Genomic DNA, 22884 nt, shown 5'->3' with positions numbered 1-22884 from the left:
AACAATGTAAGAAATTTTGTATTTTTGTTTTGTTTGTTTTATAAAACTTAAAGAAATTTTGTAAAAACCAAAATATAATTTTTTAAAGAAACAGATTTTATTCATTCAAATTATTATTATTAAAATTAATTTTTTAATTTTAGTCAATATTGTAAAAAAAATTTAATTTTTTTTTTTACTTTTAAGGAAAAACATTTTATCGTACTGCTATCAAACTGCTTTTCACTCAAAAATATGGCTATATAGTCTTCAACGTGCAGTAACCGCCCTGTTTTTTTGTAAATGTACTACATATGTATGTACGTATGTATTTTGCCATAAATTTGTATTAATTTTGTCTTTGAAGTAATCATCAATCAAAAACTACTTAATTTGCAAATAGTGCACAGATTTCGGCAACACCAAAACAGACGCTATGAAACGTAAAATCACGAACCGCCTCAAGTAGGTTAATATAAAATGCTAATGAATGATAATAATAATATTCAATAACGCATTCGGCGAAAACTTTATTATTCATTTACTTTGCATGGGATTGCTCACATTAGCAAAGCAATACTTGTTTATGCCTTTCTATGGATATATGAGTGTGCGTGTGTGGAGGTGCCAGCGCCTGCTTAGCTATAGACATTTCATTTAACTTTCTCCCAGACAATGCGAACGTAAATATTTAGGTAATATCTCCTCAACTTGACTATTTGCGCATATAAATTGGCAGCGAACGTGTCACGACGTTGTCCATAAAATGCATAACGGTATGACGGCGGCGCGGTGAGCTAATCGAGCGAACAACAGGTGAGCGCACTGCTCCACTCATCAACCTTAACAAGGCGCTGCCACCGTTGCTGCTGCAGGTATTGTTCGCGCAGGCGCTGCTGTTGTTGGGTGCAGTTATGTACATCTACAAAAACACATGTGTGCATGCATATGTTATTTATATTGACTTTTATTACATAATTTGTTCGTGATATGCACGTGAGGCTCTTTTAGTCATAGCGTTGGCACTCACAAAAATAATAAAAACAAAAAACAAAAAAAAAAAACCGTTGAAGCAGTCAAATGCAGTTAAGACAATTTATTTATGTGTGCATATGTATGAGAGTGAACTCTAATGTGAAAATAAGGTGGCTGCTAAGTGAACAGGTTGCCACTGAAAGTGAAATTAAACTGTTTTCTAATTGTTTTGATTTTCAAAATGTTTTTAATAAAGGCAAATTTATGCAACACATCATTGAAACTGGTCTAGGCTTTGCCAGTGGCGTTGAGCTAGGTGTCAATGAATTTGTTGCAGCTAAGGTGGTGCAAAAGGGAAAGTGAAAACGCATAATCATTGAAAATTTCGAAAAACCGCTTTGCCAACTATTTAAATCGGTAAACATTAAAAATTAGTGAAAATGACAGCTGAAATTGGAATTGATTTCAAATTATTTGCGCCGCTGGTTTTGAAAACCGCTACAAACCTAGTTTCTCTTAACAGTATAATTCTTTTTTGCCCTTTTTGAGATTATAAATCCGCAACTTGAACGAATTTTCAATTTAACTTGACTATGAGTTACTGAAAAAGCGTTAATAAATGTTATAACCAGTTGTAGTTTGCGAATTATTTTTAATTTGTGCAAAAACAAAAGACTTAAGCGACAAACTTGTTAATTTGTCTGCACAATTTCGTGGGAAATATTGAAAAGTCGTTTTAGTTATTTTCAATTTGATTTTTTTATATTTTTATATTATTATTTTTATATATATTTTTTAAGATTTTTAAAAAATTAATATTATAATAAATTTGTCGAATTAGCGATTAAAAATATTATTTGCTTTAAAAAAAAATATTTATTACAATAAATATATAATATTAGCATTTTCTTTTGATTATTTAAGTTTTCGAACCAAAAAATTTAAATAATTTGTTTCTCTGTATTTCTATTGTTTTTTGTTTTTTGTAAAAACGACAGTTAAAATTAGGAATATTAGTTAATAACGTATATGGTTGCATTCGAAAATGATTTAAGGATTTAAAAAATTTAACTTTTTAACAATTATCTTTGCTAATTTTTTATAAATTATATTTTTAATAAACTATAAAACAAATTTTACATCATTAAAAAGATATTTGAACTTTATTAATTGAAGATTCAGTGAATATTCCACTAACTGGTTGAAAAAAATACGTATACGAGACAAGATTTAAAATATCTAAAAGAGTTTAAGAAATATTCAGAAAAAGTTTTAACTATTTTTTTTTTTTAATTTTTAAATTTTTAATGACGAATTAATTTTTTTTTATTTTAGAGAAATTTAAAAGCAATTTTTTTTTTTAATTTTAAAAATTTATTTTTAAAGACGAATTATTTTTTGCATTTCAGAAATTTAATTTTTTTCCACTTATGTTTTTTTTTTGAAATTTTATTGTTAAAGACGAATTATTTTTTTTTTTTAATTTTGAAAATTTATATAATTTATTTAAGATTTTTAAAAGTGAAAATTAAAAATCTTAGATATAGAAACTTTAAAAATTATTCACCTACTTTAAAGTTCCTTCATATTGTTGTACCCCCAATAGGCTATATTAAGTTTGCCACGAAGTTTCTAACACCCTGTATATACGAGAACTACTCCCTCAGGTCTAAAATTTGGCACACGTTCTTTTCTTCCCAAGAAACTGCGCTGCGATCTTTGTTGGAATCGCTATAAAGGACTCTTATATGTATGTAGAAGTAGCTGCCATACAAACTGATTGATCAAAATAAAGTCTATCATACATATACAAAATTCGATACAAATACTTGTACAAGGCAATGCTGAAATCTCAGAATATATTGTTCGGATAACTATTAGCACATTGCTCCCATACACACTTACAACAACAAATCAGTGCATAAATGTATGCAAAAAGTAAAAATAAATACATGCAAATATACAAACTCTCGGTTGAAACATAAAAAGCAAGTATTTCCAGAAAATCAGCAGCCATAACAACTTTAAAGAGAAAAACAATAACAAAAGTAAAAAGAAAATAGTTTCTATGTTTGTGAAAATGTTTTCTGTTGTCTGAACGGCTACCAAACACCGACGCTACACCCCCACCAACCCATCAGTGAGGCAATAAAACAGACGCCGCAACAACTGTTAAGCTTGCATGTTTCCACTATGATTTGCTGTTGTTGTCAAAGCGCTGAAGTTTTACCAAGACTTTGTTGCCAACAACGATAAGTGCATATAAAGCACAACAACATACGCCAGCAAATTTTTTCGACGCAATTGTTTTTTTTTTTTTTTTGAGTGTTTCGAAATTGTTGTTATTGTCGTGGTTGGTTAGCTTGTTTGTGGTTTTCGTGGAGAAAAGTGTTGGTTGTCGGCACTTTGCATTTATGTTGCTTGTGGTTCATACATACAGACACATGTTTATGTGTACGTGGTATACATACACACACTGTCGCTTGCATAAGGCAATGCATACAGGCAGACGACAGCAAAATGTTTTTAGGTGAAACTGCAGCACAACGAATTGTCAAGCTGAAACTGTAAAAAAAATATGAGAAAGCGCACACACATACACACGCATAACTAATGATGCTACTAAGCTGATTATTACCAAATTTGTGTTATGCAATTTTAAATCGAATTTTTTCGATCCGCTGTTAAGTAAAGTGAAATCTAAAAGGTTTGTGATGCAAAATTTTTAAATATCTTTTAATTTTAATTTTTAAATAATGGGATTAATATTTTTCTCAATTTTTCACTGTTTAATTTTTAATATGATTTTAGGGATAAATGAATTATTTTTAAGTTTCGAAAATTTCAAAAAAATTTTTCCAAATTTCGAGATTACATACATACATATGTGAAAACTATTTTTAATTAAGGTTTCGGAATTATAAAATAAAATATTTTATTTAATCGTTAATGCAACTGTTTTTGTAAAAATTTCATTAAAAATATTAGCGTAACTAATTTGCAGATATAAAAGGGTTTATAACAAAATTGTTTATCCTTCTGTTTCAATTAAAACCAACAAATTCCACCTTAAATGGAAACTGCATACATTATGCTATCGATAAACAAAAGCTGACAGATAATTTAAAATACAAACAAAATAACAAAGGAAATAAATAAATTAAAAAAAAATAAAAATTGTTTTCATTAAAATTATTTTTCATTAAAAAAACATTTATCATTAACAAAAAAAAAATATTTTTATTTAAATTTGATTTTTTGCCAAACCAACTGTTTTTTGCGACTTCCCACCCAGAGCATTGAACTTTAGGAGATCTAACCAGGACTCAAGCAAATAGGCCGCGCGACCTTAATATGGCATATCTAAAATTCAGGAACAGTACTCAAGATCTCGCCGATTGCTTTAACATTGTCACTCATATTTACTTATGTTATTTTGCCATAAAAAGGCGCACAAAAGGCCTGAAGTTTTATTTCTCGATACATAATTGGCAAGTGTTTAAATTTTCAGCATCGCCACTTCGTTCCCACGCCTCAAATGCGCATGCAGAAATCTGGCAAATTATTGCAATATCACACACACACATATTTATAATACAACTGAGTTCTCACTTTACATTGCTAATTTGATATGCTTAGCACTTACCTTGCTCTTTCGTTGTTGTCGTTTTCTTTTTATTTTATGCCTTCACTGTCGATATTCACTTTATCGTTAAAAATATGAAATGGTGGCGTCAGCAGAAAAGTAATATTGCCGATATTATGTGGCTACACGAGCCGGCTGTTCTTGGCGTCGATTTGGTTTTTATTTGTTGTTAGTGTTGTTGTTATTTGCACTGTAACTATGTGTAGACTTTCAATGGCTTACAACGTTGCCTCAAAGTAATATAAAAGAGGTGCAAAATGTCGAAAAAATTTATGCAAATTGAAGTGCTTACACTCTAAAAAAATATGTATATAAAGGAAAATAAATTGGAAAGAAATGAAACAAAGTTAGCGTAAGAGCGCGAAAACAAATAAAACGTCGAAAAAATAACGATTTGCGCGCACAACGGAAAGTTACAAAAAAGGAAAAGGAAACAATCTGCCAATTGGCTTCTTTTGTCTTCACAGCAAATTTCGGTGTCGTCGGTTATTCGTTTTTGTTTTTTTTTTTCTTTTGTGCTTGTGTGGCTTTCGAGCGTACCTTAACTTTTGCACTATTTTCTTTTACTTGGTTTGTTCTACTTGCGAAATATTGACGTTAAAGGAGCACATACACGCACGCACGCTCACTCACCGGCTTTAAACACGAACGTGTGCAAAATTTTAAAAGCTCGTTCTTTGTAACCGTACCGTATGTTAACTGACTAACTGACCAACGAAACAACCAACCGACCGACCGAACGTAAAACTGTTGCAAGCGGTGCCGTTTAAGGCAAGTTTTGTTTGTTGGCGTTGTTGTGCCAAATTTGCACTTTATGTTTTACATTTCTCACTTTTTCGCTGCTTATGTGTATGTACTGTATGTATATTTTGTTTGTTGCTTTGTTCACTCTGCAGTCACAACAGCTGTAGATCGTCAACATCAACGCCTTGAAGGCAGTGTTGAGTAAGGTGCGCGCACCAAAATGGGAGCAGCTCGAATTTAAACACCAAAGCCGAAAATCTATCAACTTAAACGAGTGCATAAATGCACGCTGTAAAAGGAGCCGTTGTAATGTATACGAGTAACTGCTTGTTTGTTTTGTTTTTACCTAACTCGTTGTATTTTTTTGTTTTTTGTTTTGTAATCGCTGTGTTGTTCGTGCGCTATTAAATTCGCGCAAAATAAACCTCTGACAGTGTACAAAAGAATATCAGTTACATGTTTTTTTATTTTTATCTCGCGTGAATCTGCGGTCTTCTAGTGTTGTGCTAAAGGTGATGTTTATTTTGCGCGAATACATGTATGTGTAAATAACGAGTTGTACTTTGTCGGAGTAAATACGTAGTTAGAATTAAGTTGACAATTTGCAATGAGTCAACAACTCGTGCTAATTTTCTTTTTCACCAACACAGCACTGCACTATGCACGTTTTTATGTCTCCATTACACAAACAATAACACTTGAGCGTTCATTTCACGTACATATGTACTGTTTGCTGTTAAAGGTAGTTGTAAATTTTTCGTTTAAATGTTTTTGTTTTTGTGTAGTTAATGTCTTGTATTAATTTAGTTTTCAGTGTTAGTTATTTAAACACGCATTAATTATGTTAGTGTTTAAAAAGTAGTTGATCTGCAATTTAATTTACTTACACAATAATTTATTGCTCTAACACTTTAATTTTATATTTTCTTTTAATTAATTTTCGAATAAATTTTTCACGTCTTAGAGTTCGAATGGTTTGTTATGCTTTTAGTTTTATCCATTTGTCATTAAATTAATGGTCAGTTTTTCAAACATAAAATTTACCGTTAACTGTGTCACATCAAGCACTTTTCAAATCAGTTTTACACAATGTTTCACAATTAATCTTTAATGGCCAATTAATCACATTTAAACATAAATAAGTTTGCCTTAACTATTTCGTTACCACTTTGCGTTGTTCAACACAAAACATTAAATTGTAAATAACTGCAGAAAATTCGTTTAAGCGTGTTAGTGCATCACTATTCGTACACGATCAAAGCTATTTCCCGTTTGTTGTCCGTTGTACACGTTTGAATTGCAGCCCTGCTCGTTCGCGACTGACGTACGATCACTTGCTTGGTAGGTTCATGTGTGCCAGAAAGTCAACGCAGCGAGTTTCACCACAGCAGAGTACCGAAGTAAACAAGTTTCTGCTTCGTTCTGATCTGCTCGCAGCAACGTTTGGAGTCGGTAAGTGAGTTAGCCGAAAATGCAAACATCTCAATTTTACATACACTGCGCTACAGGAAATCGGAAGTGCAACACTGCATATACCTATCTTAAACTTCACGCAATGATAAGCAGTTCTTATTAGAATATCTGCTGGATTCCAACTTGTAACGGAAATGATGTTGTTGGATGCAAATATGGCAGATGCCATATCGATGAATTGCTTCAATATAATTAAAATATTTTACTAGTATATATGCAATATTTCGTTTAAGTATTATTCTATTTATGCACTTTAAGGAAAATTATTTAAATCGATTTGACTTCCAACCGTCTAACACAAATTTGAAATAAGTCACCATGCAAACAGCTTAAAATTATGAAAACTATACTAAACGCGAAGAACGTATTTTTTACGTTCTCTGGCCAACGTGTTTACGAATTAGCAACGAAACAAACTGTCAAAGTGTAAAAACTGCAATTAGAGTTTCTTGTTCAATAAATTTAATTATTTATAATTGTAAAGTGGAATAAATAAAACAAGATCCTCCAATATGTCAGAAGAATTTCGCGCAGTCACAAGAAAAAAATGGATTGCACGCAGATCCATAAACCCAAGACTACGAAGGTTATCAGAACGTTGCAATGAAAAAGACGAGAAGGAAGTGGATATTGACGCATTTTTAAAGTACAACAAATCCCCGGAATTTAGTTCTCTACCCAAATTAATACATTTTCATTCCTAGACGCCTGGAACAGTTATGCACCCAGATGGTGGGCAGTGATTACTTTATACAGGCAATGGAGACTGTGGACGAAAGCCTGAAGGCGTTAATCGAAAATGAGAAATTTGCGCGTCTAGTTTGTTTTGGTATCGGTCCTTTCTCTCGCAACTTTCAAGCATTACATCAGCTGGCTTTCATTATTTGCACACAACGACATTATAGCATTGATGAAGCCATATATTTTGATCCAGTATTTCGTGAGAGTGAAAAACAAATTTTGCAACGCCTCAATTGTGCGCTAATGTCGGAAAATTGTGAAGCAAAGTATTCCGTAGACGATCGCACATTATTCTATCTTCCACATTGTCCGAATTGTTTGACCAACAATTTGCTATGGAGAAATTGGCGTCCAAAATGTTTAAAACATTTGGTACTTATAAATAATAGTTTTGAAAGTTTGTCGCTTAGCAAAACCGAGCGTTTATTGAGGTTGGATTCAAGTTATATATTGGATGTGTTGCCTTATGTCAAAGAATATCAAATAGAGGATGATTATGAAACACACAATGTTTTTAATGATTTGTCAGTACATGTGTTTCCAATGGCATCACTACCTGCTTCCGAAAATCCTTTTTGGAATGAAAGAGAAGCACCAACATATACCGATGTTAAAATGATCTCTGCGGAGGAGTTCGGAAAACTCAGCCTAACGTAACGCTGCCTATTAAATTAGTTTAAGAAATAGGTAATTTAAGTTAATAAATAATAGTGCACAAATTATATTTATAAAAACATATCTTAGCTGGTAAATTAAATGTCTTACATAATTAAAATTCATTTATAAATTTTTCCAGAGCTTCGTCATTAGCTCTCTCGCCATCTCTACGCTTTTTTTTTAGTGAAGCCTTTTTCGATTTCACTTTTTTTCGAAAAGACTTCGCTAATTGTATACGTTGATCAATTATTTTCTGCTGTAATTCTAATTTAGTCTTAACACGACGCTGTATGTACTCCTCGTCACTGATTACTTTGCTAATACCTTTGGGTTGTGTATGCGGAAGTCGTGGTCTCAATGCACAAGGAATTATTTTGTAGTGCTTATGTAGAGCACTGCACAATAAGCCATTTATTGGCAAGTGTGGAACTTCTGTCATAAAAATTAAATCGGTGGGTTCCGTCTTAATAAGCGAATGCAAGAAAACTGTGTTCGTAGTGATCTCTTTAGAGGGAGCTGACAACAAAAGTTTGTTAGAAAATTTTGAATTGAAACGCAGAAAATATTTCCCTGTTGGCATTTTCGCCAATAAGTTCAAAGTATCTGCTAGTCCTGTTAACAATTTGGGCATATGTATTTGATACAATTCAGAAAGTTGTTTCTCGATGCCTGCTAAAATTAATTTATGCTCCAACTCCATGCTGAAGTCTTTGGCTGTAACACGAAGACATAAGCCGTAATTGGAAAATCCTTTACATTCACCAAACAGCTTTAATCGAAACCATTCTTGTATTAATTCATACTTAGTCATTTCTTCGGCGCCGAATTGTGGTTTATATTCTAATTTGAGTGAGTAACTGCTCAATAATTGTGCACCATATACATCATTTGATGGTGAGCATTTTAATTTTGTGAAAAATTGTAAATGTGTTGTGTTTTTCTCATCTACCTTTCCACTCAGATCCCATTTAATGACAGCATAATTAGTTTTGACACAATCTTCATCTTTCGTAATCCTGAATTTTTCCAAATACTCATCAATTTTGTATACGCGATAATCCGTTTCCGAATGATTAACTGCTCGAATTTCAGGTGCTTCTTTAATTTTCTGCAATTCGGCATTATAGTGCTCTACATGCAACCACTGCGTATCGTTATTTCTATTCAACAAAGCTTCAAATGCGTTTTCAACTACTTGTTTGTGCGCAAACCAACCACAAACGCGCGGCGGAAACGGTTCTTTAAACTTTAAAATTTTAAAGTTTTCTACACTGCTATCCGAAATTTCCAAAGGCACTTCAGTGGGCAAGTCGACACTACTGCCCGCTGTCAATAGAAATAATAACGATTCCAATGGTATATAAATCTGGTGCGCTGGTTTTTCAGATTCTATATTTCCTTGCCACGTGCTAGCGTCTTGGGATACAGATTTCATGTTATTAATATAATAACTCATGTAGTTTTCTATCCACGAATTCAGTCGTTGAAATTCACCAGAAAAATTTCCTAGCACCGGTACCCAACCACGACGTGTAAGCAAACGCACATCTTCTATTTGCAAATATGTAATCAGACTAGCGTTAAAACTCTGCGGATGTGGAAGCCCGGCACATGTGTTTAAGGCTATGTTCTCTGGATAATCCTCTAATAATTGTTTTAATTTTGCGGAATATAATTGTTTGTAAAGGTTAACCAAACGTTTACACGGCGCGTAAATCGATTCCTTTTGTGTGCGGGAGAATTCTATAACAAATTGGTCAAATCTAACTTTGTCTCTCGTTCTTTTCTTATCTAGTTTTCGCCAGAGAAATACATCCTCTTCGCTTACTTCCTTGTACTCTTGCCATGCTTGCAATACGCGTAAACCAATGATATGATCCCTTTTAGTCATATTGGAAGGCAGTAAAATTTGAAAAAATCCATTCCTTTCTTTTACGCCTCCTGAGTAGTCATATAAAATATTATCCACCACCTTTCCATTACGTGGATCCAATAAAATTTCGTATTTATAGCCATTTTCTTGGTGTTCAGGCTTCATGAAAACAGGATGCAGTTCGTTCAAATGACAAAATAATGCGTCGGTTGGGTCTTCAAATGATTTATTGAAGTGAGTGTAAGACGGTTGATTTTGGAAGAAAGTACTCCGCGGACGTTTACTGTTCATTTTAATACAAATTAATAATAAACGGTATAATAAAATAAATTTAGTTCTTTGGTAATATGCACTGTTCTATTTTTTCCACGCGAATTGTTTATAAACAGTTGTAAACATGTCAGCTGATAGCGCTACAAAACGAGCGAGACTAAAAATAAATAAAGAAGTGGAAAAAGCTAAGCTATACAGAAAAGAACTTTCAATTGATTATTAAGTAAAAATAATCAATTTAATGATACAAGTTCGTTATAGACAATTTTTTTCACATGTGACAAAACTTTATTAAGATTTATCAGAACGTTATGATATCCAAATTTCGATAATAATCGACTATAGCAGTAAGCGAATTCGCCCACACTCGCTGCATTCTTGCCTCACATCTCTAGCTGGCTCGTATTGGAGAGTTCGCCGTAAATATGTTGTTTTATCTGTGTCGTTTAAGTTTGACATTCGCCTTTGTTATTGTGTCACAATATTGTTTAATCTTAAAGCTTGTTGAAAGGATTTTTTTGGAAAGCCTCTGTAATAATCTGTAAAAATTCGACAATGTCTGACGGTGAGTAGTATTTATTTATTTATTACGATTTATTATTAAACAACTTTTCATACATAACAGAGGAGATTATAAAACGGCGTTTATTAATTGATGGAGATGGTACAGGCGATGACCGACGTCTTAACATGTTACTCAAACAATTCCTCAAATGGACTTTTTCCAAAAATGATTCTCCAGAAAACAAGTAAATACTACTAACTTATTTATTTACATTTATATTTTAATCATTTTCCTAAATCTAGTCAAATAATATACGATCGACTGCTGGCACAAATGGCACAATGTGAATTTGCGGCGGCGAAAACAGATTATACGTCTAAAATGATACATGAAGAATTGAAAAACTATGCAAAGCTCTCCGATTCCATTGAAAAGAGTATAGAGTTGGCTAGAAATGAAATTGAAGAAAGTAAACGTGAACTTGTACTAGCAAAACAAATACGTAAGAACAAAATGGAGTACGACATGCTGGCAAAGGTGATTAAGGAACAACCCGACCGTAAGGACACAACCAAACAAATAGATGCTCTCAAAAGAGATCTTTCCGAATTAATGGAAAAGAAAATAAAGTTAGAACGTAAATTTCAAAAGCGACGTAATGATTTTACACTGCTCATGTATTCGATACGAGAACTGCAAGCACAATTAGAAGAAGATAGCAGCAGTGAAAGTAGTGACGATGAGGAATTGAATGGCTTGGACATTATGGATCTAACTGATGATGAGGGAATACCTGTGCGTGCAGAGAAAATAGAGTTAATCGACGGTAAGACGATAAAAAAGGATTTTCCTACAGATGAGAATGGTTCAAAAGGAAATATGTCGGTGGATGAAGACGCTATACTAGAATTAAGTATTGATAAAGACGAGAATGATGTAAAGATGGAGGAAACCGTAACAGTTCCCTAGCAATTAGACTACCTCGTTATTGATTCCGATTAAGAAGACTATAAAAATTATTAAAACTTCACAAATTTCCCAAAAAATTTACGTTCAATTTCTTATAATCTTTTACGATAATAAGTGTAGCGAGTAAATAATAAATAAACGAATTGTCGGCAACCAGATTCATCTGTCAATAACAGCTGATAAACGTTTGTGTAAAAATTAGTTCAAAGTTGTTTTGTAATTCAGGTGATAAATATAAAATTAATTATTAACGCATTTAGTTAATTTATTAAAATTTATTAACTTATTTCAGTATGACTTCAACAAAGACTTTGCGCTCATTATTACAAGAGCTACGTTCGGCTTCACCTAAAGGTTGCATTAAAAACTCGCTGGCCGCGCGATATATCCTGGCACAATACAAGAAATATTCCACAACAGATCTGCAATTGTGTAAGGCACGAGATGAGGCTTTGTTTTTGGGTCAAACATATTTAACATACTTATCCAGTTTGCGAAAATACAACGAATTGTACAAAGATTACCATGGGCGTGGTGAACGCAGCGTCAAAGAAACTGCGGATTTAGTTGGCTTCAAATTGCCAACAGATCCCAAATAGAAATATATAATGATGAATATTAACTACATTTGGTTCATTAATATGTTAAAATAACCATTTATAGATAGCTTAACCTAATATTGGATTGGATGTAGTGTTTTGATGGATTCAATAATATCAATGCAAGAAAAACGTAAAATGATATTGATATATTCTTGGACCTTAATAAATGGAAAATGTTAGATAGTAATATATATATAATGTAATAATGTGATTTGATTTTTTGAAGGATTCAAAAATACCAAAGCAATGTCGCCGTGTCCACTGTGAAATCAGATATGTATTTACTCAATACAGGTTTTTGAGGCAAGATTTTTTCAATTATCGTACCATGGTTTTTAGTAAAGTAGTATAAGTTGATATATTATATAATACTATGTGTATATGAACATACAACACGCAATATATAAATAAGAGATTGTAAATACATATTAACTGAATGCCGAAGTCAATGAAATCAATAGGAATCATACCCCGCTGTCCCCACAATACGAATGCATACAAAGTAGAAAAGCGCGCTGAAGGCAATTTCTGCATATGTATGTATATACATATATAAATAATTTTGGTGGTTTGCATTCGTTCTTACATTGTTCGCTATTGACAAAAGAAATTCTTGCACACTTGTTGCCGTCAGCTCAGTGCCCGCCATGGGAGTGCAATTACCGTTGCTGCGTAAATGTTTTGTAGGAGAACGATTGACTTGCATATGAAAGTTAAACGTGCTGCAAGTAAGTGAAGTGGGAGTAGGGAATTTTTGTTTAGTTTTCTATTTCCTTTTTGTAAATACCTCATTTTAGCGAATACATTTGCAGATATATGGGTGCATTGCGGTTAGGTGGTTGTGAGAGACGAAAAGGCAAACAACTATTTGTGCATGCAAATATTCAATTAATATCAGCGCTTTGTAGCATAACGTGCGTACGTTTACACACATACATGACTCTAGAAAAACAAACTATGTAGGACTTTTTTTTTTTTTTTAATTTTAGGTTTCTATAAATTGAAATTTGGGGCGTGAAAGTTGGTGGACTTGTAGTTACGGATTTAGGTGTCCAATTAAGATATAAAATACTGATCACTAAATAGTTTAGACGTTCTCAAATTCATCAAATCATCGAATATCCATAATTTCCCTAGTTTCTCTTTACCATGATGGGTCTAGATTTCTGTGTTTACATATGTGCATATATCCAATTTCTAGGAGTCTTTAATAAACTTATTTATTTTTATAGGCTTTTTTTTTATATACGTAAATATCCGCCACATAGTTCTACTTGCATTCTTGAAAACCACGAACCACAGTTCATTCCTATTCTATTCTACATAAATATAAATTAGTTTATTACTTTGTTTGCGTCATGAAATTCTAAATTGTATGCCATACATTGTGCTCATACTAGCGTAGTGTCGATCACTCTGCCTACGCCTTTGCCAGCTTTCCTTATTGTTATTGTTATTTCTATAAGCTGCAAGATCTTGATGTTAAGTAAAGTTAACTATAGTACAGCAAAAACAGAGAAAACGTCTGCGTGCATGGCGTATGCTTGCTCAATGGCGTATAAACACACTGCACAACAATAAATAAGTTCAACGCGCTTTTGAACTTTTCATCAATTTCTATAATTTATTCATTATTTTCAATTTGACGAAATGGTTGGCGGTTAAGTGAGTACACAATGGCGAGGAAAGCATACATACATATATTGTCACTACAGATGAAGACGCCTGATATTTATTATATTATATGCATATGTACATATATGTATGTATATACATATATTTCTTTCTGAAAGCCAAAATAAATACAGCAAAGAATTAAAAAATTCTTATTTCTTTTTCATTTTCTTCACCTAAATATGCGCTGATAATTTATTTGAATACATTGTTTTGCTGTTACGAAGTTGGACTCTTAGGGCCGTTTCCGCATTGCCTGGTTAGCAGCCATCTGCCTATTAAGTTCTGGCTAACTTAACCAAGATTTTTAAAGAACATTTTTTTAACCAGAACTTAACTGACAGATGGCTGCTGACCAGACACTGAGAAAATGGTCCTTAATATTCTATCGGTGATAAAAACCGTTAAATCGGCGAGAGTAAACTTTTACTGGTAGAAATATGGAAATGTCTGGCAGAGTGCTAATCTACCTAAAGTACCTACATACTCCATTTAAGATAATACAGTAGCATTCTAAATGGTCCTCCTTAGCTGAATATTTTGCTGATACGTAGATTCATAAATAATTGTAAAAATCTACGCTTTTAATATTCATTCGAAGTAATAATCGTGTACAACTGACTCTCTTTCGTCTTGTATGAAACTGATTATGCGAAGTTTTCAATTAATTTTAATTGAAGTTAATTGCACGATAAGCGAAAGAATTTTCTTGCACAATTTAAATGCTAACTACTGTCTGTTATTGTTGTTATTCTTGATATGCATTGCAAATTTCTATTGTCCACCAATAAATGGTATAAACTTAACTTAACTACGCGATTACAAAGAAAGTGAAAGCATTGAAGTAGAAAATATTGACCTTGATAAATGAACTTCGTGCTCAATAAGGAGAAGGGGAAATGTTTCTTTTTGCAGTCGTTAGTCTGCACTGGAAGTTAAAAAAATCTGTCGCTGTCTGCATTCTATTGCGACAACATGGCGGATTTTCTTTTTGTTTTGCGATTATTATGTATACTCAACTTGAAATGTTTCCAAAACCTACTGCTAGGTCGAAAGGTTGTGTTTTTCCATTTCTCAAGAAAAACTTATAAATAATTAAATTTTTAAAATACTGTTTCGAAAGTGGTTTAGCTCTAGGCTACTAGACTACTGTTTTCTTTTTCAATTAGTGGCTGCTATTAAGACAACACTAGATTTACTTCTCCGGAGTACAGCTTCTGTCAGAGTGATCATGCACTCCGACAGCAGAGCGACGATATTTGCATTGAGCTCGCAAACTGTGCGCTCAAAGTTAGTCAAGGAGTATCTATCCTTACCAAAAATAGTCTCATGCCAGTTCATCATCAAATTCGTTTGAGTACCCGGTCATAGTGAAATCACTGAAAACTGCAAAACCAATGAGTTAGCAAGATGGTGCATTAGTAACCCACTCACATCGGAGTAGAACAAGTCCGAACTCCGTTGTCATCTTACGCTCTAACACTGCACCTGTGGACTTCGGAGGCGCTTAGCAGGCATTGGTCTACAACCAGCTGCTGTGGAGGTGCAAAATTCTACTGGCCTAGAGTAGGAAATTCATTGAACTGCTTGCCTTTAGCAAAGTGAATATTACAGCAATCGTAAGAATTCTTACTGGACATTGTTCTCTGGGCATTTCATTCAGTAAGCCTTAAAATTCAGTGCACGCAAATATCTCGGCAGTCATACCTTTGTAGAACCAGTAGACATAGCCGAAATTTACATTGCCCATTTCAATGAATTTATGATTAGCTCAAAGAGCTGATAAATTTTTATAAAGCCTACTTTTAGAATAAATTGCAAAAATAACAACAGTTTTCGTGCTATAGACGAGAAATTCCTTAAGCAGTAAAACATAATGCTATTTTTACTGCTTTTAATTATGCTAGCTTAATATTTGTCTACCAGTTTGCTCGATTCCCAACTTTCTAAATTGTCACTCTCTTTTTATTAAATTTCATTTTTTTTATTTACATCGAACTGTAAATTTTTAATTTTTCGGTGTTTGATTTCTTATTTCTTCCTGTCCACTTAAGCATGTATTAATTATAATATATGTATACGTACATACAAACTTAGAAGCGCCGAGGTTTTGATAGTTGAACATCGCACTCGCCGGCGGCCATTTGGCTGCACAAGCACCTCAAAAATAAAAATTTATCCAAATATATCTAGTTTACACCTATTATGAGCATTCGTATGTATGTATGTATAACTGTGTGCGTGTATATTGAAAATATCTCTTGCATTTCGTCGTTGCTATTTTCGTAAACATCTTTGCGCCTATGTTTCTAATTGTTGTTTTTGTCATTGCTCGTTACATTTTTTGGCTCAGTGTAAATATTTAAGTCAACGAAGTCCGACAATTTGTGCTTTTCTTCTTTGTCTTTTTGCCAAATCGGCCACATTTTAGCCTAATTATTAAGCATTATAAATTCTAATGTGCATTGTTGTTGTTATTGCTATAATATATACTTAAATATACGACATGCGACACTTGCGAAATGGAAAGTATTTGTTCACACTTTAACTTGAAACAATAGGTGATGGCGTTATACTCAATCTGTGCGAAAAATGCGAACATGCCGAGAATAAACAGATACGCCTTAAGGTGTTCCTTAAATGTTGGTATATTTTTTGAAACAGGTTTCTAAAACTTTATAGAATATTGTCATACTATAATAGTTATATTTTTAATTTATTAGTTTTTATGCTCGTAAGAGAAAATACAGATGTGTCACTGAAACGTCGTACTTGTGGTCGTTTTATGGAAATTGGAAAAATGACTGCTGATTTCTTCATAGAGTGTCCAATAATTTGAATTTCATTGAACTTACAGAACCATGTCGCATGTGAAATCATCTCAATCGTTTCCAATCGACACCAATAAGCTTTTGATTTGTTCAGGACGACCCTAATGTTAACAAATAAATATAAAAATAATGTATGTATTAAAATAAATATATAAAAACTCGCATAAAAGTACATTTATATGAACACATATTGAAAAAAAAAATTAAGTTTCCCAGCCTTTAGACATTCTGAGTCGCAGGCTTTTATTTTTTGTTTATTTATTTTGCTACATATATTTTCACCGCCAATGATTTACTAATAGCCATATATTTTATTTGGCCGGTCTGTTTTACACGATCTGCAAATTTCTTTGTAGTTGTGGATGGCGTTTTAAATTAAAAATACAAGCATATGATGTCATTTTCAATGTGAAAAAGCTAATCCGGTGAGCTAATTAAGTTGTCAAGTTATGACAGAATGGTTCAAAAAAAAAAAAATTTTTTTTTTTGTAGTGATTTTGCTGCAGCACATAAATAGCTTTGCTCGTGCATAGTTAGAAACATAGTAAATCATTTAAATTAAAAACTATGTTTACTTGAATATTTATTGGATTTTAAATAGTTCAAAATAGTTCGAAAATATAGTTCTCAAGGAAATATCAGCTTTTGTAAAGTTTCAATGAAAAAAATGTTTTCCATATTCTTCACATTAATCAAGCAGCTTTATTTTTAGCATAAATTTTGAAACCAAAAAAAAAGCGAAAGATAAAATAACAAACATTACAGGAAAACTAATCTACGGCTATCTATCTTAGGTCGGCATGGGAAAGAGCTTGGTTGAATGTTTTTAAGGGTTAAAAAACAGTTCATCATTTCCAGCAAAACAACCGATTCTATAGAAAAAGTTATATGGAAATGCTGTAGATAGCGAAAAAATCTGTACCTTTTTGATATTGACTTCAATATTTCAACCATATTTTTATGCTAAAAATTCAAATAACCAAGTTTTTGGGGTTTTTTTTTTATTTTGAAGAAAAAAATTGCTTTCTTTCACCAAATTTTGGTGTAAACTTGCCATTTTATGCCCAAATATTAAAGAGACAACTTTATTTCGATTTAAATCAAAACAGCCCTACTTCTTAATCGGGAATTCTGACGTAAAAATTTCAGATTTTTTAAAAAAGTCAATATTCTTTATATTAGAGAATAGAGAATAAGCTCCCAGACATTGAAAGTGTGAACCATCGAGGTTGATTGGTTATAACAAAAAAAATCTATCAATTTGTGTCAAAATTTGTAAAATTGCCCAATACTTCTCCTAGCCACCATATACCTTATGTAAGGATTTCCGAACTTCTGGTTGATTTTAAACCGCAAGAAGATCCATGAACTCAATATGTCTAATATTTTATTGATACTAAGAGGACACATTCTCTTAAACATAATGGGGTTTCTGGCGTACAACGATGACATCGACATCATTGGAGCCGTCAAATCAAATCAACACCTACAACAATATCAACCTTGAAATCTAACGCAAAATAACTCTTGAAAACAAGTACTACTTCGAACAGAGTAGGCAATTGAGAAGTACAGGTTAAGTGTTCTCTTGACGAACAAAAACCTATATATAAGTCTATTATTCCAGACCTGCTATATGGTGCAGAGGCATGAACGATGACAACAWCTGATGAGTCGACGTTACGAGTTTTCGAGAGAAAAATTCTGCGGCAGATTTATGGTCCTTTGCGCGTTGGCAAAGACGAATACCGCAGTCGATGGAGCGATGTGCTGTACGAGATATACGGCGACATCGACATATGCAGCTCGGCGAATTAAGAGACAGCGGCTACGGTAGCTGTCGTCCAAATGGGTGAAAACACTCCGGCTCTGAGAGTGTTCGGTGCAGTGAGGAAGAGGAAGACCTCCACTCCGTTGGATAAATCAGGTGGAGTAGGTAATGCCTACCCTTGGAATCTCCAATTGGCATGAAACAGCGAATAGCAAGAACGGCTGGCCCGATATTGTAAACTCGGCTATAACCGCGTAAGTGGTGTCTACGCAAATAAAGAAGAAGAAGAAGAAGATGAATGGGGTTTAAGTAAAGAATGGGTCTAGACCTTCTCTGGTTGACTATTTACGGTATACCCACTATATAAAATGTATATTGTTCGGATTGCGTTTATATCAGAAATGAGCAATATTTCGGTTAATTAAATTTATTTTGGGATAAATATTTCGGACACGAAGAAAGATATGGTAAGTGAGCCTCTATGCATTTTATTAAATGTTAACCTTAAGCAAAAAGCTTCTAGAAACCTTTCTCTCTGAGAGCGTCCTTTGATTTTCGTTCTGAAAGCGAATGCAGCTGATGGATTTAAATGCTTTTGTTCTATCAGTGATCTAAACTCTCAACAATTGATTTGTAAGACACATATACACACATACATACACATGTGTATGTACATATATATATACATATATACTTATGTAAGTATATATTACGTATTTTAATTAAAGCCAACGTTCCCACTATTTTAATGACTTACTTCAGAATTTAGAGTCAGGACCTTGAAAATTGTTATGCCTTTTAATGCTTTGAACTCAGTTATAATGGTACTACCAACAATAAATACATGCAATACCATACACACACGCACAACCATAGGCGCTGAGTGCACGTGCACCGACCATCACTTAATGGCTTGTTAATGGTGCGTGTCTGGATTTATGCACTCAAATGACCGCCAGACAACGCAGCAAGCAAGCATAATGACATTCAGCAGCCACCAGTAACAACAACAACGAGTCCAATAGTACATAAGCCGACCCCGACTAGCCGACTTTTTCATCCTTTCGCACAATTGTGCAAACAATGGCGCAACAAGGAGCAACAGCCACATCCTTTGCGCAACAACAACTTGCAACACGCTGTGTGACTGCTTTGTGAGTGCTTATGTCAATTGGACGGTCGGTTGGTGCTAATGGGTGCCAGTCGCCAATTGGTGGACAATTGACTGAATGACAATAAGTCATAAAAGCAGCCGTCAGTCTCGGCAGGCGTCGGTCGCCTCAACTGTGGATAGCCTCAGCTGTGCAGCACTAACGGCGCTACAATCAATGAGCGCACTAGCGAGTTTCTGCCTCGATTCTTTGCTGAAATTTTCAATTTCAATTTTATATACGCTTTTGATGTCCACCACATGACCACAAGTAGCAGGCAGCAAGCGGCGGCAGTAGCAGCAACAACAATAGTCGTCATCGGCAGTTTGATGCAGCTCAATGCAATTCAGCTTCGGTTAGGCTGACTTTGGCATAATTCGCGTTGTTGCACTTTCCAACGCATTCTTTATGCCATAGGCACACTACAATAACAACACACACGCACCCATACATAGGGTGCGCACACATAATATAAACAAGTAGCTTTTGCTTCAAGCAATTTTGTTCTGTTTTTCGTTCATTTGTCGGCCGGAGCGTGTTGCATGTTTGCTGTGTCTCTGCCGTCATGGTCGTCGTCGTCGTTGCTGCATTTGTCATCAGGGTGGGAGGTAAACAATAATAAACGCCAACAAGAACACACAGCAACGCGAACAAATTTTCGTAAACAAAAGCAGCCATCAGCAAGTCAGTTAGCGAGCCGGATTGTCAGTACAGCTGCACCACCACCGACAGACAGTGGAGTGTTGCTCACATATCTGAGCAGCTGAACTGAAAGACTGTAAAACAGGTTGAGTGACTAAATTGCGCTCGATTGGCACATTGAGCTAAATCGGTTGGAATTGACGTGCCGCTGTCGGTTCGATGTTGCAACATCAAATTTGAGAGGATTTTTCAAAATGAGTTTGTTTTGGAATAACAAATTTTGAACCCCAATTTAATAGATTTTCTGAGATGTAAATTAAGTAAGAAGTAATGTCGGCTTCAGCCGAAGCTATAATACCTTCGCAAGCGATGAAACTTCTCTGAGCGGGATTCACTAGGGAGTGGCCAGAAACGATTCTTTTACATATGGCTCAAGCAGCTCACGACTTCCGGTCTTAGACCAAGTATCATCTGCGTAGCCAAAGAACATCCGTTTGAAATCGAACTACAGTGAGAACTCGAAACATCACCTCCACTGGGGGGTGGACTGGGCTTGGGACCCGCCACGTAAAAACATTACCAATGAAAAGAAGAAAACAGCCTCAGGTGTTATTCACCCCGCTGGATGAACGTCTATCCACAATCCGCACCAAAGCGAAGTTCTTCAACATATGCGCCCACGACTCGACGGAAGAGAAGTACCATGGGACCAAAGATGCCTTCTATGAGCACTTGGAGCGCACCTATGAGAGCTTCCCCGCCACAATGGCGACTTTAACGCTAAGGTGCTCAAAGAGTTATCTTTCGCACAACAGTGGTAAAGAATTCTTCAATCTACCGTTGAAGAAAATAATTCGAGCTGCAGAGCTTAATCGAGCAGGTAAAATCTTCTATAAGAGTGTACAGCTGCTGGTGTACGTGGATGATATTGATATCATTGGCCTCAACATCCGCGCCGTTATTTCTGCTTTCTCCGGAATAGATAAGGGAGCGAAGCAAATGGGTCTGGTAGTGAAGAAGAAAGATCATTAAATAAACAGTCGTCTTAATCGCGACTTGGCTCTCACGTCACTGTAGACAGTCATAACTTCGAAATTAAAAATAGTTTCGTCAATTTTGGAATCAGTATCAACACCAAAAACAATGTCAGCTTCTTTGGAGTGAGTAGGCAATTGAAAGGTAAAATCCTCTCTCGATGAACAAAAACCAAACTCTATAAGTGGTGCATTATTCCCGTTTTGCTATATGGTGCAGAGGCATGGACGATGACAACATCTAATGAGTCGATGTCTGCAAAATATTTATGGTCCTTTGCGCGTTGGTCCCGGCATGAGATGCATAAGATATATGACGACATTGATATAGTTCAGCGAATTAAAAGGCAACGCTGGCTAGGTCATATCGTCCGAATGGATGAAAGCAGTCAAGCTCAGAAAGTATTCGGCGCAGTACCCGCCGTTGGAAGCAGAGGAAGAGGAAGGCCTCCACTCCGTTGGAAAGACCAGTGACATCCAAATAAAATTTAGTGCGAAGGTGCATTTTGATATTCTATTGATCATTGGAGGGAATCATTAAGATCGCCAGGACGGACCATTCCCTCACATATCGTTCATATAAACGTTTATTCAGATTATTTAAATTTCGCCTTAAAAATCGCTGGTGGTTGGTAATTGCTAGAAATGCAATGCACTAAAATAAGCGATATGCGATATTTTAGTGCATTGCATTTTCTGGCAATTACCAACCACCAGCGATTTTTTAGTGCATTGCATTTTCTGGCAATTACCAAGGAATTTGAGAGTTCTTATCAAAAATATTTAATTTTGACACAAGGATTTCAATATTATTGTCATTAATAAAGGAATTATTAGCCAAGTAAAGATTTCTAAAGAATCACGACTTTACCCCAGACTGCTAAATACTACATCCTTTGCATCGATTTTGAAGAGGCTCAACAACATTTCCAAAGCATATTCATTGAAATTTCTCAAAAAATAGATTTTTTTTAAGTATGCTAAAGCGCTATTTATGGCAATTGGACCAGTGTGGGTGGTCGTCTGTTGGTGTGTCAATTAACACATTTCAGACACTAAAATCTATTTAATTGAAACTGTTCTTCATTAATTTAATTAGAATCGCAGTGGACACCACCATTATCTTCTGGGAATTCATAACAATTATTTCACAAGCTCATAACACTATGGCACAATAAAATCTCATAGTTGATTGAGCAATGCCAAAAATTAATTAACACCCAATTTGAGGGCTCCGAAAAAATTTCATAGGTGGTTGACCTCATTTTAATACCTACAATTTTCCAGCGTTGACAAACAACGCAACTGATTCAGACACTGCCAAAAACAAAAACAAAACAAAAA

The 22884-nt window shown here is 34.3% G+C and overlaps 5 protein-coding genes across 10 annotated transcripts in view; 3 read left to right on the top strand and 2 right to left on the bottom strand.

Moving 5' to 3' along the window:
• Positions 1-6702, bottom strand: part of LOC108977376 — a 115500-nt gene extending 108798 nt beyond the window's left edge. For 3 of the 6 annotated variants that reach the window (XM_018947022.1, XM_018947028.1, XM_018947026.1), the window contains exons 1-2: positions 6232-6701; positions 4601-4895 (exon numbers count right to left, since the gene is read on the bottom strand). The gene's annotated coding sequence lies outside the window, so the exon portion shown is untranslated. Of the gene's footprint in view, positions 1-4600; positions 4896-6231 lie in introns of all 6 variants that reach the window. The other 3 variants (XM_018947025.1, XM_018947023.1, XM_018947024.1) reach the window with 3 other exon arrangements.
• A 454-nt stretch (positions 6703-7156) lies between these two features.
• LOC108977384 (SRR1-like protein) lies at positions 7157-8310 on the top strand. Its single transcript, XM_018947047.1, has 2 exons — positions 7157-7463; positions 7522-8310. Exons 1-2 carry the CDS (start codon positions 7330-7332, stop codon positions 8213-8215), a joined length of 828 nt encoding a protein of 275 aa, XP_018802592.1. The 5' UTR covers positions 7157-7329; the 3' UTR covers positions 8216-8310.
• LOC108977382 (little elongation complex subunit 2) lies at positions 8161-10546 on the bottom strand. The gene is made up of 2 exons (XM_018947046.1): positions 8324-10546; positions 8161-8221 (listed from the first exon to the last, which is right to left on the bottom strand). Exon 1 carries the CDS (start codon positions 10377-10379, stop codon positions 8328-8330), a length of 2052 nt encoding a protein of 683 aa, XP_018802591.1. The 5' UTR covers positions 10380-10546; the 3' UTR covers positions 8161-8221; positions 8324-8327.
• Positions 10547-10816: 270 nt separating this feature from the next.
• LOC108977385 (THO complex protein 7) lies at positions 10817-12036 on the top strand. The gene is made up of 3 exons (XM_018947048.1): positions 10817-10926; positions 10987-11110; positions 11169-12036. The coding sequence occupies exons 1-3, from the start codon at positions 10917-10919 to the stop codon at positions 11833-11835; spliced, it is 801 nt and encodes a 266-aa protein (XP_018802593.1). The 5' UTR covers positions 10817-10916; the 3' UTR covers positions 11836-12036.
• LOC108977386 (UPF0562 protein C7orf55 homolog) lies at positions 11973-12643 on the top strand. The gene is made up of 2 exons (XM_018947049.1): positions 11973-12060; positions 12128-12643. Exon 2 carries the CDS (start codon positions 12129-12131, stop codon positions 12432-12434), a length of 306 nt encoding a protein of 101 aa, XP_018802594.1. The 5' UTR covers positions 11973-12060; position 12128; the 3' UTR covers positions 12435-12643.
• Positions 12644-22884: the final 10241 nt, after the last annotated feature.

This window comes from Bactrocera latifrons, unplaced genomic scaffold, assembly GCF_001853355.1.
Source record: "Bactrocera latifrons isolate USDA-ARS-PBARC rearing strain unplaced genomic scaffold, ASM185335v1 scaffold_88, whole genome shotgun sequence".
NCBI classification, from domain to species: domain Eukaryota; kingdom Metazoa; phylum Arthropoda; class Insecta; order Diptera; family Tephritidae; genus Bactrocera; species Bactrocera latifrons.
This window is presented reverse-complemented; position numbering and strand designations above follow the sequence as displayed.